We start from the raw sequence: 17,690 nt of genomic DNA, 5'->3' as shown, positions 1-17,690 counted from the left end.
AAGTTCGCGGGGATTAATTTAGAGGTAGGGGGAAAAAGGACTTTTCGCGGTGGTTTTATTTTCACGGTAACACCATAGTCTGAACCATAGTAGAAAAATGTTCGCGGTGGTTTTAAGTGTGGTGAAGTGGTCACCGCGAAAACTGTGAACATTAAACCACAGCGAACATTTCTGCATTTACAGTAATATATATGTAATAATCATTACAATGGCAGGGGAAGTATTCAAGAATAGTTCCTATCTAGAAAGATGACAATACTGCTCTGTAAACGAAATATCTAAAAACTTAAGTTAAGGATCTCATTGCTAAAAGGTGAAGGTGAATTAATAGTCTGTGCAAGTCTCTGTTACTAATTATGATTACGAAGGAACATATCTTGGGGCGTTTGACACATAGGTTTTTGATACCAGCAAATCAGAGGAGAGTGAAAAGAGTTAAGTATCAATGCATATAAGAAGTGGTGTCTGAGTTTTGTAAGGTTCATATGGAATATTTTTATTGATAGTTTCATCTATAGTTTCACCTTTGGACATTTTGCCATCTTGACGTCAGCATTTTTAGTGTCACAATGTTTAGAAAGGGGTAAGACTTCATTGTTTTTTTTCCCATAAGTGGTCTTGTATTCATAAAAGATAATTATCATGCTGTCAGAACCATTTATTATGAATCTACCATGAATATCAGGCTCATGTTATTGTATACTTGATTAAACAAGGAATCAAATTGGCCATAGAGAATATATAACAGGGCTCGAAATACTTTTTTCTGCATACCTGCACTGGTGCAGGTAAAATTAAAAATTACCTGCACCAGACAAAGTTTACCTGCACCACTCTGAATTTAGGAATTTTAGATCATACTAAAATAGTTCAGGAACCATTGCTATTTTTTCTTTTGTACTTAATAGGTAGTAACAGTCAATGCAGCTAATGACAATCTTTATACAGCTACATCATAGGACATTTATGTATCAACTCAGTACATGGACCAGTGCAGGTTAGGTGCAGGTAGACACCAGAATTACCTGCACAGCTTCAATTTTACCTGGACTAACGTGCATATGCAGGTGGTATTTCGAGCCCTGTATAACCTTTATGGCCTGTTACACACATGCATAAGCTACATGTTGAAAGTACCTTACACTCACATGTAGTAAAGCTACATGTTGAAAGTGCTTACACATGTATGTCCATTTGACAGAAGGTGTCTTAGAAACCGATGTAGTCTAAAGTAATAACAAATTGTACCAGCCTAACTGCTTGGCAGAGTAAAGCTTTGTAATAGATGAGCCGTCATAGCTTTCTACACCTTTCTTATGTGTATGGCTTAGTCATTGCAAGAACATTCTAGTCCTAAATAGATGATGGTACTAGATTGCCAAGTCCATTTCAGCCAGAGGTATTCCTCTAAAGTGATATGTGCTCTGGAAGGAAGTCAAACATAAAAGGTTGTAAGTATCTCTAGAATCATGTGTGGCTTTCCTCGTAACATCTGTCAGGAGCAGAGTTAGTAACCTTACAAATCAACCCTCAATAGTCCAGCTACTTTGTGTCAGCAATAGCATAAATCAACAGTTGGAGGGTCAATGAGTTTCCTTGAAGTTGAAGCCTTCTGTAACATTCCCAAAGTTCAAAAAGCAAAACTGGAACACTAAATCTACTGTATCTGTACCCATGGGTTGAGGTTTTCAGTCTGGGTCTTTCTTACGTGGCCAGTCTCCTGGTTACGTTGTTTAGACAAGGACTTAAAGAGGGAAGGTGATCTTGCATCCTTTCTGCTCTGTTAGCTCGGCAAAAGGTGGTGTCATTTTTACCCACAACAAAGTTGTTTATGGTATAAACATGCCAAGAATGATTGATATCCAACTATTATGAATAGAAGATACACATCTTTATGATATTTTTTTAGCATGATTTGGAAGAAAAGACTTATGTGAGTTATGTGTGTTTGTTAGTTTTGGTTAAGGATGTTGTGAGCTCCTTTGTTGTGGGTGGTTGGTTGGGCGGCGTCTCGCCTGCGTCACAACTGCATTTGATGTGCAAATACCAGGCTGCCGGGAGACTCTACACGGTTGAAGGGAAAGAGAAATACGGGGGTGGGGATATTTTGGGGGTTTTCTTTTCCTCAAATTTTGCAATTCAAACATCTTCCAATGTTTTACAAAATGTAGAACAATTAAATTGTATATGGTCTAAATATTATCATTACGATAAATAAGTAGCATAAAGAATTTCATTTTTGTCTTATTAGCCTGTTTCCCCCCCTCAGTGGTACAGTCTTAAGTATGGTACGACCTGTGTAACTTATTAGCTGCTAGCCCAGGGAAAGACACAACATTGTGTGAAGAAACTACATAAAAGTGTACCTGTAGGACTTTTGGATTCCGCGCTGTCATCAAGACGGATGCACGCTTTCAAAATGTAAATCTGCAAATGGAACCCCAGGGGTGTGTTTTACGCACAAGGTTCGACCAGGACGTGACGAATTGTGACCGTCAGAAATCCAGCGTGCGTATCGTCTGCTTCTACAAGAAGACACTGGGGGTAGGAAAGTAAGTTTGTTCTTCCATTTAGATGGCTATCTAAAGCATACTGAGTTATTCATGATGTATTAGGTTAGCAGTAGCTACAGTCTAACTATAGTCACCATTTGTGTTTCTATGTACTCAGCCTGTTTAATGTTAAACACTTGAGGTTTTTCTGTAAGTTTGGTTAGAATTGCTGATTTGCAGGAAGCACTTGTCCTACATTCACTATTTTTGATAATGGGCCAAAATTTTTTGCTTATCGTCGCTGAAAGGTATAGAGCAACAAGTTGTGATATCTGTTTCTGAACTACATGTAGCCTTCCTTATTCAACTAGGGAATGTTAAATACATGTTGTGTCTTAAACTAGAGGGTTTATCATGTTTGTTTAACCCTTTCCCTACTGTCTAACCCCATAATCAATTCAAATTTGCTGCCTAGCATCTACCTTAGCAGACTGAAGTTAAATTGTACAACATTCAGAAATCATGGTGTCATCATAACTGGTACATGAGCTTTGGATGGCGGAACAGTCTCTTATGCTTCTAATTTTCTGTTTTGTAAATGAATGTCAACTATAACAGTTCAAAATTACCAAGCAATTCTTGGAAATGTAACATTTTAAGGACAGTTCTAGTTGGTCAATGTTGGGTACCAGTTTTCTGACTTTGTGTAGTCTTTAATGGTTTAAGCACAGGCAATCTGCTACGTGTCAGTCTCCTAACCCAAGCAGTAAGGCCACACATATAGCCACGTATTAGATCAATGTAGTATTCTGCCCTTTGTCTTTGTATCGACCGTCAGAACATGTGATCTCTTTTCAAAAGGACAAGATATTGATGTTTCAAGATGAGAATTGATTCTACTTTTTTTAAGATTCACTTTCTAAAGCATCTTATGGCTGAATGTATGATGGTAGGCATGTGGCACTGAATTTTTATGACTCTGGACTGATTGGCTATTGCATGGTCCAGCATCCTTGACCATGAAGTTTTATTGTGCAACAGTTGTACAAGGTACAGAGTATGGCAAGTTTGGTCGTCCTTCTGCAACCAGGGTCCATCTTTTTTATGTACCAAACTATTCATGGACATAAGAGACTAGACTAAGTGTATTTTGAGCTTGGCAAAAGATATTTGACTATACGGAGTTGCATATGGCGTGTTCCGTCAAAAGTTAGCTTCTTACTTTTAACTGACAGATAGACATCAATTTTGTATTGGAAACCAATGCACTCTTTCACTCTTATTTAAAAAGGAGCATTTTTCAGGTTCGAAGAAGCATTTTTCAGGCTCGAAGAAGATTTTTCAGGTTTTCAAGACCGGATATCTCTAAGAAGAGATATAGAATCCCATAAGCAGCTCCACTCTGTAACTATATGTACATGCATGTCTTCAATTTTAGTCTATGAATATGTCTGGATGTAAATGTAAATCTTTTTGCCGAAATGTTGTCATCTGAAAGGCTAGTGGACACTTTTGTATATTGTGTAGAAATGATGGCCCGCCTCAGCGAAGACCGATATGCGGCGAGGATGAGTAAGTGAGTGAATAGAAAACTTGAAAAGGTTGGGAAGTATTTGGAATTGGAGTACATTAAGTTCTATATATACACTATGTGTGTATTTTAATTCTATCCATTAGAAGGAAATAAGTTATACCTATGCAATTTCTATACCTGGTCGGGTACAATGTAAGATAGTTGGTTGCTTGGGAGGGGGTCTTAACTAATATAGATGTCAAAATGGACGGGACTGTTTCAATGTGTCCTCTGACAACAGGTGGTTGCCTGTGCCAGGTGGTTGCTCGGCCAAGTTTGACTGTATTTGGAAAATAATGAGAAAAGAAAGTGGGAGGGGATTCTAAAAATACAATAGAGAGTGAAAAAAAAAAGTATTTTGCCACCCCTTTAGATTTCGAAATGGAATAGTCATGAGTTAATGTGTAACAGTTAATGTTGAACCAAGTTTATAGCCACTATGTCTTATGCTATTAGTTATTAGTGTACTACAAACATCACTACTCAGACATAGCTTCTGTGCTTAGCTTTGTAGTCAGGAGGTCATAAGTTCAAACCTGGACAGGGTCTTTCTGAATGACTTCCTGTAAGTAGTCCTATCTTGATAGCTAGCAGGGAATGTTTAAGTGGAAAGATATAGTGCTCTCAAATCTTTAGAAAAAATGTGGCTGCTATTTTGGGAACAGTAGCCCAGAACTGTTGCTGCATAGCTTGTAACAACTTTGCTTACAGCTTCAAATCAAAGTGACATGATACGGTGTAACCTGGATCAAGGTTCTCCAACACAAAATCTTAATTACCTCCATGAAATATTCAAGGTTATATTTTCAGTAGAATTTGTCTGTCTTAATGTGTGTGTGTCAACATATTGACTCAAGAACGGATAGATGGATCTGTTTCCTATTTTGTGACAAACACCGGAAATGATTTGATTTTGTGCCCCCTAGCAACTTCCCTTGGTACTGAAGAGGAACGTCCAGATTTGGTACATGTATCTCTTGTTGCTATGCTATAGTTCTCTTCTCATACTCAGTCTCAGGTATCTGAACCAAATAGGCAACTAGCTTCAACTTCATGGGTCAAACAAAGCGTTTACTTGAACTTCAGAGGTGTTTTATTTTGAGGTAGATTGTATATGTAGGAAAAGAGAGTTTTCCTGGTGTTAAGAATTACAGTATGCAAAGCCTTTGTCGCACACAATCTTAGCCAGGATCTTTAACCTGTAGCTGAAAATCTTTGAAGCCTTTCTCTTCCTGTACTCAGTCTCAAATAGGCAGCTAGTAGAGTTCAACTTAATGGGTCATACAAAGCGTTTACTTCCGAGTCATTTTACAAAATGTATTTTGAGGTGTATTGTTCATGTCGGAAGGAAGAGCGTTTTCCTAGTGTTAAGAATTACAGAGATATAAAGCCTCAGTCTGAATGCAGATCTTTAAGCTGAAGTTGAAAATCTTTGAAGTCCTTTACTTCCAGTACACAATCTCCTACATGTGAATGTCCTATAGTGACAGGGTAAAGGAAAAGCAGTGTTGCGTATAATGGACAAGTGCATTGCCATAAATCACGTCCAAATTGATAAGTGCGGTCTATATGACCCTTCTTCGGTGTTAGTTGGAACACCAGAGGTTGCGCAATAGGGCGGTCCCTTGGGCATTGTTTCAGTCAAAGGTGTGGCGGCTCACTTCGACTTTGGATGTGTCCCTATGTTTCAGTATGATCGATTACTCTCTGTGCTATTACAAGCATGGCTTTGAATACATTGATGAAGGTTAGACATCCAGGTACATGATACTTGCACAAAGTAATTCAAACAACAGGATAAAGTCTATAATAGAGTCAGACATCTCATATAGGATGCAACCATGTTCATGACTTTCAATATCTCTTAAAAGACTTCTAGAGATACATGTATCTGAAAAAGATAAAATTTGACTTTTTGGGCTGCATCCAAAGTTTGACCAGTTGTTTCAGACTTATGTTGCTTTTAACTACAGTCAGATCTTTTTCAAGAGGCAAGATTTAAAGGGCATATAACTTTGTGGAGTACTAAGAGTAACAATATGTCCACTGGCTTTTCATAGCTTGGAAGGAGAATCATAGCATGGCGGATGCTCCAAATTTTCCCCTTCCTCTTTAAAGAAAAGCTTCCTCTAAATCTCGTTTGAGTTACGTGTTATTTTACTGCAAGGCTGACTGCACAGGCAAGATACGATCTTCCCCTAAAGCTTTGTTCCTTCTACAACAGGTAGAGACAGCACATGTAATGCCAGGTCAGATTCATAGATAGGCACAATTACAGCCATGATATTCAGATCCCCGGCAATCTGATGTAGAATAATCCTTTAATTCATTGCTGCCGTATACCCAAATTACCGATCGCACCGGCTGGACAGTTTCCAAATGTGGTCTGAGATTGGCTCTCCATCTGTAAAATGTGGTCCATGCAGAAATGAATGGTGGCTTTCCTCTACCCTGAAATGATCTGTCCATTCCGAGGCTGGGGTTACGGGAAAACAACATCGATCACACCTCTCCGGGATGCCCTGCAGTGGTTCGCTCCTTGGCAAAGCGAGTACGACATGTAGAGTACCCTGCATCTGTCACCTGAACCTTGAAGGGAGAGGGCAGGGTGGTCAAAGCCCAATTGAGATGGCACGCCGTATCACATAGATAATACCTGTACATGACACAAAGCATTGGTGGCAGATTTCCGATAGTGAGGAAAGTCAGAAACTTTCCTGGATACTGTAAATGATTAAATATTTGCAGCAGTTTTTAAAGTTTGGCATTTTGGTTGCCTTACTGTAAACCCATCGCAAAGCAAATGTCTGCTCGTCTTGCATTGCATTATGACGATTGTTTCAACCACAGACTTATACTGTTACAGTACTAATTTTTGTTAATAGTGAGGAAAGTCAAAAACTTTTCTGGATACTGTAAAACATGAAATATTTGCAGCAGTTTTTTAAGTTTGGAATTTTGGTTGTCTCACTGCAAAATCATCACATCACGGTATAGCAAGTATCTGATCATCTTGCATTGTATTACCATGATTCTTTCAACCACAGACTTATGCTTATAATAGCAATGGAAATGCCTCTACAAAATTAGATGCTTGCAAAATTAAATGATCTTACAGTATTCTTTTTGCCACTTTCATGTGCAAGAACGAAGTTATAGATTTAAGGTCTGGAGTCATAAATGTACATAGTTTTTCATTAAGTAAAGGTATCTCATTAAGTAAATGTCTTCATTTTTAATTTGTTAATTACAGTAACTTAGCTGGCAAATCATCTTTTCTCGGAAACGCTGTCTTCAGTAAGGAGTGTGAAAATTGAATTATAGAAGCCAGGTTATCAATCTATTTCTAATAGCCTACTAGTAGTGATAGTTTTCCAATAATTGCAGGACGTATGTCAAGTTTGCAGGTATGAAATTGATTTTTACGAACTGGCTTTATGATTATGTTCGTATTACTTAGAGTTATGTGGTAAACTTGGATTGCTTTAAATCAATATTTTTATGAAAGAAGTGCTTAGTTTTATGAAAGAAGTGCTTCGCTGTACTTTTCTAGACTTTTCTTTCTCAGTTTCTAGTAGTTTTATTTCTTTTGTGCCTGAAATATCATAAAAATGACTGCGAAAATGCAGAAACTATAATTTCATAGTCTCACAAGACATAAAAATGTGTTCTACTGCTATTGCATGAATATAGGAAAATATATCTATAACTGGAATCATTGGTATGATATGATTGTTGGTCTTCAATAAATGATAATTGTTTAGAAAGGAAAATGGTGTTCACCTTTATCCGTTGGGTAACCTATATCCATCGCTTTTTAAAAAGAGGATATTTAGGCACATCAAGTCGACAATTGCAATTGGTAGTTTTAAACTGCAATATCCTGAAAATATTGCAACTTGAAACTAACGTCCTTCGGTGTGATATCCCGAAATACTGTGTTTCAAGAAGTATTGGATATAGGTTACCCAACGGATAAAAGTGAACTAGTGTTAGCAGTATTTCATTGTACTTTATTCATAGGCTCATCTCATGTTTGCAGATACCAAAAGTGACAAGATACTATATTGAAATCAATAGCTCCTTGACTATCTAGTTGATGGTAAGTCACGCTGTAAGACTTCTTCCTGACAGTGAAAAATGGTGTCCAGCTGGTGCTAGATAAGTATTGATCAGTGTAGTTGAGTGTGAATGAGGGAATGACGCTGCTTTACTAGTGTGCCACGTACAGATGTGCTAAACTTAGCTCCAATCAGATGTCGCTATACAATAGAGATAGAGATTAAAGCAGGGGCTCTACCATCTGGTGTCAATGCATGGGCTAGGATCATTTCCATGCAGGTACAGTCAAACCTGTATTAGTGGCCACCTTTGCATACCGACCACCTGGCCATAGTGGCCACTTGGTCGGTCCCTTGGATTCGTAATGATTAAGAAATAGGTGTAGCGGCCACCTGTCCAACGCGGCCACGGCCACAAGATTTCCAGTCCCGTTGATACAGAAACATTGCCTATTGCAACCATACTGCTATATGTCACCCTGTACCGAGTTTGAAATTGTAGTTTGCGAGGATTTGGAGTTCCTGACAGTGTCATTTTGGCGGTAGCAGAAGGTATGCATGCCTTGAGCATTAAAGTGCAAGTCTAAATGGTGGTGAATTTACCAATCGAGACAATGTTACTTGGTGAGAAAGATTAGTGGGAACTGAAATCATGTGTAACTTGCCCATGGTCAATTGATCAACATTTTCTCTATAGTGGCCACCTGTCTATAGTGGTCTTATTTCTCCAGCCCCTTGAGTGGCTGCTATAGACAGGTTTGACTGTACATGTGTATACTTCGGATTTGTAAAGTGGATCTCTATACAATTGTGCATCATCCCAGGATCCCAACATTTTCGGCTGTGCATATATAAAGCCATTTCACCTTTATCCACAGGGTAACCTCTTTCCGTTTTTTCGCAAACAGACTATGCAGGGACTTGAAGTTGACAGTCAGGGTTTCAAATTGCAATATTTTCACAATTTTGTAGTTTGAAACCACCGTCTGTCAAATTAAAGTCTCCAAATTCCCTATTTCTAAAATGAACGGATATAGGTTACCTCACGATAAAGGGGAAATAGGGTTTGGAGCTCATGCTGTCGTGTGTTCTGATTGGTTGGGAAACAGGAACTCTTAATAGGACTAAATTTTTTTAAGACCATTTCTAAGCTTTGGCCAACATGCAACATGGCTTTTTTGTGACCTCTTATTGTTAATGCAAAAACTAGTTAAACCTAAATGTTCAAGATAGTTTGGATTTATTTTGGATTTTGATATTAAAATTATAGATAAGTTATAAGCTTTGATAAGCTGACAAAGTTTGTTTCAATCTTGAAAATCCGTTTGATGACACGATGCTACATACATATATTATGCTAAACTTTGGCATACATACATGTACAATGCACTTACTGCACTCAAGTGCTTCTACATTGAAGAATGTACCATGCCATGGTAGATATATTTCAACATGACATATCTTGAATCATCTATGACTGTCACGTTCGGCCAGACACATTTCTCTCCAAAGCCTGTCCTACGCAGAGCCAACGGCTATAAATCTGGCGTTATCTGGATGTTTTTGTGCCGTTCAATGATTGTCAGACACTTGTTAGGGTGGTATCCTTAGACAGGATGGTGAATGCCTTTCCTGTTGGATCAGTTTAGCAGAAGTGATGCATTCCATATCACTATGCGGGTACATCTGTTTATGTCAAAATTCGTTCCATCCAAATATTAATAGATGTTTCTAGAAAAATGGAGGGCAGTGCAAGGGATGGAGCAACCAAGCGTGTAGATAATGTAGAAGGGGTAACGCTAGTTCACCTTTATCCGCAGGGCAACCTATATCCGTTCAACTTGTTTTCGATAAAGAAGGATATTTAGGAATATTAAAGTCGACGGAAGGTGGTTTCGAATTGTACCATTTTTTAAAATGATGTACGTGTAGTTTGAAACTTCTGTCCGTCAACTTGATACTAAATACTGTGGGTTTTTAAAGACAACGGAAAAAGGTTACCCCGCAGATAAAGTTTAACTACCGTTACAGAGTTTTATCAACTTTGATGTGAAAGTGGGGCATGTTAAGCTCTATTGACAACTGGCCACCTGTGGCCTGGCCTGGTTTGTAGTTGGGTCAATCTGAATTTTTCACCTTCTATCAGAAACTGATCTCAAGGGTATGAGAGACCATGCTTTTAAGAAGTAAAAGCGACAATGTAGCAGAAATCATAGGCACTTTACAGTAATGTTTCTGACTTGTTTGTCATGTTTAATGTTTGGAAATGGGACACCCTTAATGCCTGAGTCTTTTCCTTTTAGTGTAAAATAAAGTCCTCCCAAGCCTGAATGAAATTTGTGGTATGTTAGATATCTTATACTGTGTATAGAGGTGCAGTCGAAACTGCCATACAGACCACTCGGAACCAATGACATCAGGTCTATGTAGACAGGTGGTTACCAAAGACAGGGTTCTTAATGCTCATGTTAATTAGGAAAGTGGTCACATTGTCATTAGCCAGGTGGTAATTATAATAGAGGTGGTCGATTGGACTGTACCATAATATTTGTGAACACTGTATCCTGCACAGGTCGTGACTTGTTAGTTGCTGGGTTGTGGCCGTGAAGAACAACCGTAACCATGGCAACCCCTGCCGCAGCCCCCGCGGTGGTGACCACGAACGCGCCGGCCACCAACGGAACGGTCATCACGGGGCTCTTCAACACGGCAGTGCAGAAGTTGAAAGAACTGCCAAGTGAGTAGCTATATGTTTTTACATTGATGTAGGTTAGACATCCAGTTAATACGATATGCCAAAAAGGAGTTACTCAAGCTTATGATTTTGGATCAAGGATATGATTTTGGAAATGGTCAGACTTTCCGGCACTTGGGACAAAGCACTCCCCCCCCTCCAATTGACTCATTTGCATTAACTGTGTCTTAGCCTTTTTTTCTCATTGAAATCCAAAATTGTCTTCAGCTTGACTTTAAAAGATCAGTTCTTCCAGATCTCTTCAGTGTCACTGACGAAAGATGGTGGATACCGTCTGAAACGTCTGACCATTTCCAAAATCATATCCAGTTGTTTGAGTAACTCCTTTTTACCTTTGCCAGAATGGCTAAGGTTATGTTTTAGGCTTGTGAGTCTGTGTGTGTGTCTGTGTGTCTGTGTGTGTGTTAACAGCATAACTCGAGAAGCCTTTGATGTATCCCGATTATATTTGGTAGGTGGGTAGGGGTCGGGAAAACGAAGGTCAAGTTCGATAATGGGCCCCCTAGCGGCTTGCTAAGGTACTGCAGCAGAACCTCAATTTTTGATATCTCCTGTTCTGGACATGCTGTGATCATGATTTTCGAGTGGTAGATAGCCCTCGAGGCAGAGAGTAAGTACTGGGAGTTTGGGCCCCCTAGCGGCTTTTTTGGAACTGCAGGTGCCGGTTTCCTTTCAAACTTTGGACGAGAATAACTCTACAACGTGTTGACGAATCGTCATGATTTTTGGTATGTAGATAGAATGAGTGATGACTTACATAATGGTATACTAATTATGCAAATCAACAGCTAATTTGCATAATTAATGAGGAAAATTTATAAAACCACTGCATTCCATGATAGGACTTTAAAACTTGTCCCATATGTAGCTGGGAAGGAGAGAAATATCGATAGATATCAATTATGCAAATGATGGCCTCATTTGCATAATTAATGAGAAAATATGAACATGTTTGCGGATCATCATGCTTTTTGGTATGTAGGTAGCGTAAGTGAAGACCTACATAATGAGATACCAATTATGCTAATCAACAGCTAATTTACATAATTAATGAGGATATTTATAAATTCACTACATTCCATGATAGGACTTGTCACATATGTAGCTGAGAAAGAGAGAAATGTCAATACATATTTACCATGCAAATCTCAGTTGCATAATTAATGAGAAAATATGAACGTGTTGACGGATCGTCATGATTTTTGGCATGTAATATAATGTGATACTTATTATGCAAATTAACAGCTAATTTGCATAATTGATTATGAAATGTTCATGAACCCACTGTATTCCATTATAGTACTTTCATCAAAGTTGTCACATATGTAACTGAGAAAGAGGGAAGAGAGTAAGAGGTGTATTTAAAGACTTTGAAAAAGAATAAGTCAAGAATGGATCAAAGGATCATCATGATTTTTCGTATGCTAATAGCTTAAGTAATGCTTGCTACAATTTGATATCAATTAATTGTAACTTGGGATCTAATTTGCATAATCAATGCCGAAATTTTATAAACCAACTCCAAGCATATAATTATAAAGAAAATGAAATGAGTAACGCATTTGTCTACAGACATCATTCTGCATAACAAACCTGGTTTATTTGGCAAAGGTATGTGTTCGTGGAACTCTAGTTGGCATATATGTTTGAATTGTTTTGCTACGTGCTGTACATTACTAGCAGCACTTTGTCAACAGCCGAATTCCTTGATTGCTAGTTGGTTTGCCAAATTTCAAAGTCGCCAGAGAATTTAGAATTTGTTACCTGAAAATTTACTCATTGGGTGGGGCTCTGTAACCCATTTTGTATTCCTGCAAAAATATACTTTTTAGATTATTGTCTTACTAGGTAACGTCATCTGCACCATCAAATACGTTTTGTGTCATAAAAAATGTGTACCCGATAGTCTAGATTCTTGATAAATGAAAACATTCAAGGAGGAATTTTTGTAATGTCTTGTTCAAAGAGAATTCTCTGTAATATACAAATTCATTGTGTTGTACTTTCTTTATTTTGTCATCTAAATCAAATATCAAACATCTATGAAATTTAAACTAATTACTTTAGCAGTCTTGCTTTCTCAAAAGAAAAGCTCAATTCAATTAGGAGTGTCCAGAATGTACAAAGCTGACTTACCTTTCCCAACCTTTTTATCAAATTTTCAAACTGAACCTCTTTTTGTTTGTTACAGTCCCGTTCTGGGCAGTGATTGCGATCGGCGTGGTGGCTGCCCTGCTCCTGCTGTGCTGTATGGTCTGCATCTGTAAGAAGTGCTGCTGTAAGAAGAAGAAAGCCAAACAGGGGAAGAAGGGCCTGAAGGACTCGGTGGACCTCCAGGAGGTGAAAATGCTGGGAAACCAGTACAAGGAAAAGGTGGCTGCATGGGTGCTTTCCTTTCTACTAACTTTCCGCAGGAAGAAAATTGTACCAACAATTAACATAATACTTCTAGAACTACAATTGCTAAGGTAGGAGTATACCAATTTGGAGGCATAACCCTTATAGTAATTATTGGGTTTACAAACAAAGATTTTCTATTTTGAAATTATAGTAATTGTTGGTACAACTGTCTTGTACAATGTTCAGGGACAAAGTATGGGCAGTTAAATGAAAATAAAAATGATTTCAGAGATACTTTCAATTTTTTGATCCTCATAAATTTGCAAATTACTATTTTTGGAAGGTAATTTGTTCCTGTACTCTACCATATCTGCATTTGTCTGTCAGACATGAATACAATATACCAGCAATGGCTAAGTAACAGACAGATGAAATTATGGTACTGTAGGCTTTCAAGGGTCTGTACAATACTATTGAGGCTGTATTGGTGGACAGGACGAGAGGTAGAAAGGCACTAGTACTGGTGTTGCCTTGTGGGGGACTAGTGCAGAGGTGAGCTGAATCTGCTGGTACGGGATTTGCTGCCGTGTTTACTCTGCTTAAACTTCTGCCTATTTTGCTTCCTTTTCCGTCACAGTCAGATTCAGAGGACGACTTGGAGGACATCGAAGTAGAAAAGCCGGGCATTTGGAATCCCAACATGGTTCATATTTTACATGCCTGGCTTATAGCTTATCTTTGTACTAACCTGTTGGTTGACAGTGTATTTGGTGGAGGAGCTGCTTGTCAAAGATAATTAGTAGTGGTGAAATGTTTATAATCAGTGTATCAACTAACGATTTGTCTTGTCCAATTTTCAGCTTGTTGGAAGTACTACCATATACATAGTGTACAGTGAATTGTCTTGAAAATAATGTGGTTACTAATCTATGTTTTTAATCTGTGTACTTATTGAATCAATGCACCTTTTGTCCAATATTCTGAATTCTAAAGGGAAAATTTGTGTCTGGTAAAATCTAACTTTTCTATGGAAACCGTGACTAATTTCAGGAATACGTCAAATAATATCTCTTTGTCTGTCTGTATACACTTTGTCTTTATTGAATTAATTTTACCTTTGTTATATAAAGTAGAATTAATGAAGTAACTCATGATTGTAAGTAATTCAAAAGAAAGGTAGTACACTTGTAATTAAGTAAAGACGGAAGTCTCCCATTTCAACAGTGTGAAGTAAAATATGTTCTGTGGAGAACGGTGATTTTTACATACAATGATTAAATCACCTTACATAAACAGCACTTTTTGTTCCCTTATCATTAATTGAAAACCTTATAGGAAGGAGGAGGTTCAGGTTCGGATGCAGATGGATCGGATAACGAGGAGGATGGCAAAAAGAAGAAGAAGAAGAAAAAGAAGAGATCGTTCTTTGGGAAACTTGGCAACCCTGATTATGTAGTGTCCAGAGAGAAGGTTGCTGAGTTGTTTCATAGCTGTATTGTGGTGGTGTTATTATAAGGGGTGTGGCACGGTGATACGGGGTTTCTGGTTGGTTATGTTTTATGTATCTTATGGTGTCATACTTCATACCATAGGGTTATTAATGATAAATATGCAATGGGGTTAAATTTTAACATTCTGATTTGTCAGGTATGCTCTATAACATCTATGGCCTCCTGCAAAGTTGAAATGGAAGCTTGCAATTGACTTAGAATTGCTATACAAGGAAAAACACTTTTAACCAAGCTGTAGTATCTCTGTTTTTCTCCTTCAAATTACAAATTCTGTTTGAAATTACATGTTTTAACTTTTTTTTTGTCCTTTAAGAGTCCTGTAAATTTTTAAACTGTTTTTCCCTGACACTGGGAATATATACACATACATTATACAATGTAGGGGCAAGCCTACCAGACACCTTTCAAAATTAGGGTTCATTTTTGACCCCATGCATGTTATGTATCGATCCTGTAATGTGGATCTATTGAAACATTCAATGTATTATACGCATACAGTATTCTAGACTATGTATTCTAACTGATCTGTTCCCCATTCACGTTCAGGTCCAGCCTGATATGGACGACCTTGACAGTTACGGGGACGAGGAGGACGGAGCGCCCAAACTGGGCCAGCTGCAGTTCTCATTGGACTATGACTTCCAGCAGAACCAGGTACGTGAAATCAATGTGCCATCAAGTTACTTAAGATTCCTCCCACACCTGTCTGTAAAGGGGTGGTACGCAATTGCATTTCTATACATGTATGTCTTGGGTCACTACGTAGTGGGCTAATCCACAGGTAGTAGGGTGTGTTCAACTCCTTTAAGTGCTGAATACTAAACAGAGAGAGAAGTATGCAACATTCAGGGTTGGACAAGTTCCTAGCCCTATTGTCCCAGGCAAGTGAAAGTGTTGATTGGGTAAAGTGTTTGTCCTACTCCACTTGCCCGATTAGGCAAGTAAGATTTTTCCATGAGTCAGATTTTGATATACTTGTTACTTTTCACAGTCATATCATCAAGCAATGATAAAAGTGTTCCATTGCTGGAAGTGAAAATACATTAAATGCCATTCAAATTTCATGCAAGTGAAAATTTGGTTCAGGCAAGTAAATTTTTTATGTACATGCCCAATATGACAAGTTAATTTTAGAAAACTTGTCCAATTTGGAAAGTCTTTGATCAAAATCCCCTACTTCCTAGTGCAAGTTGTACACTCTAGCCTCTAGGCCATTGCACCTTCTTACATAAACTCTGAAATCAATGTTTAATCTTCTCTCTCTGCCTAACTCAGTTACCAAGACAGATTTGGTGCTGATTGAAAACTTGACTTAGCATATGGAGAAGGTGTGTTGTAAAATGTAAAAGAAAATCGATCAAAAGTCCAAACTCTTCTTTTTCGTCTGATGTAGATATGAACTTTCAAAAAAGTGTGGTGGTATCTCAACTTTGGTTGATCATATTCCATCAGCACTTAATGAATTTTGTTGTTGATGTATCATACCAAAGACTTTAAAAATGCTGCTTTCTCTGCTTAGCACTCAGCATTTGGGAAAGAGAAGGGAAGTTGAACACACACCATTACCAGTTGACTAGCCCCCTGCTGTAGTGATTGCACAAAGTTGTGTGACCCAGGGCTACTGAAATGGAGATGGGTGCCACCCTATGCACCATCATGCGTGGAAAGGACTTTAACTTTGACTTGACCATTAAAAGGTCAAGAGGCAGTCATAAAAGCTTTCTCCTTTTGGAAAATTGCATGTTTCAAAGGAAAGCTGAAAGTTGTTTTTTTGTATATGACATTTACATCCTTATTAATGGTTTATTGTGCCTTCCTACAGATGAGAGTGGGGGTTTTGCAAGCCAAGGATCTGCCGGGCATGGACTTCTCTGGAACATCAGACCCATATGTTACAGTCAAGATTCTGCCGGAGAAGAAGAAAAGATTTGAGACCAAAGTCCACAGGAAGACTCTAAACCCAACGTTCAACGAGTACTTCAACTTCAAGGTGAGTTTTCTGATGAGCTGAGATTGATTAGCCCCAAGTTCTTGTGGCACAGGGTAAAATTTGCTAAAAAAATGAAGAATACAAACTTACATAATTTCTGAATAACCTATTTCACATATTATATGAGAAAACTGAAAAGCAAGGATTGCTAAAAAGACTAGCGCAATAGTTCTGCATTTTCTCCTTATATATGAAAATTAAGAAGCAGGTATTGAAATATTCTAGCAGATTGATTTAAACTAGTCATATTCACTTTACAGGAAAATTTCATAAGGACCAAGGAAAGTGAGTACTCTATTGAATAGATTTAGTGAATGACTGAAAAATCAAATTCTAAGCTGTTTATGAATACTTTTTTTTCGATATTCACATTTTTACAGGACCTGAAGTTCAGTGAACTGTCCAACAAAATCATCCTCTTCCTGATCTACGACTTTGACCGCTTCTCCCGACACGACCTGATTGGCGAGGTGTCCGTGCCGCTGTCCTCAGTCGACCTGGCGCGGGTGGTCGAGGAGTGGCGCGAGATCCAGCCTGCCCATGGGGCACAAGAGGTGAGTGCAGTGCAGCAATGCCACCTAGCAGTTTGTATCAAAACTGCTACAGTAGTACCTTGAACCTTGAACGTGGACATCGGGAACTGTAGTACCCTATGCTTTTAACAGAGATTTGGCTCCAGACAATTCCTGACATGTTTTTGAGCATTAAAAAAAATGGTACAAGATAATGATCCTGACAAAAGGTCTAAAAACATGTCAAAAATGGTTGGAGCCAAACCTCTGCTTGGAGATTACAATTGTTAGCAAGATGCAACTTCTAATGCTGAACAATTATAGGAAACATATCTACCCTACAGGAGACTTTATAGGAACATTTCTAACAGCACTTATGTACTACATAATATTTACAATGCAGCGATTAGCTCTTCATATGGTCAAATACTACAGGCATGGCTAAGGGTTAATTCT

At 38.3% G+C, this 17,690-nt stretch overlaps 1 protein-coding gene across 7 annotated transcripts in view; it reads left to right on the top strand.

The window, feature by feature from the left end:
- The window catches only part of LOC118406658 (synaptotagmin-1-like), a 41,241-nt gene that overhangs the window by 19,519 nt on the left and 4,032 nt on the right, over positions 1-17,690 (top strand). For 2 of the 7 annotated variants that reach the window (XM_035806895.1, XM_035806897.1), the window contains 7 exons: positions 10,699-10,863; positions 13,073-13,254; positions 13,859-13,924; positions 14,557-14,691; positions 15,279-15,386; positions 16,555-16,722; positions 17,103-17,276. In XM_035806895.1, the coding sequence (XP_035662788.1) occupies positions 10,749-10,863; positions 13,073-13,254; positions 13,859-13,924; positions 14,557-14,691; positions 15,279-15,386; positions 16,555-16,722; positions 17,103-17,276 (948 nt within the window). In that variant the 5' untranslated portion in view covers positions 10,699-10,748. Of the gene's footprint in view, positions 1-2,301; positions 2,553-10,698; positions 10,864-13,072; positions 13,255-13,858; positions 13,925-14,556; positions 14,692-15,278; positions 15,387-16,554; positions 16,723-17,102; positions 17,277-17,690 lie in introns of those variants that run through there. The other 5 variants (XM_035806896.1, XM_035806898.1, XM_035806900.1 and 2 more) reach the window with 5 other exon arrangements.

Source organism: Branchiostoma floridae, chromosome 19, assembly GCF_000003815.2.
Source record: "Branchiostoma floridae strain S238N-H82 chromosome 19, Bfl_VNyyK, whole genome shotgun sequence".
Taxonomy (NCBI): Eukaryota; Metazoa; Chordata; class Leptocardii; order Amphioxiformes; family Branchiostomatidae; genus Branchiostoma; species Branchiostoma floridae.
This window is presented reverse-complemented; position numbering and strand designations above follow the sequence as displayed.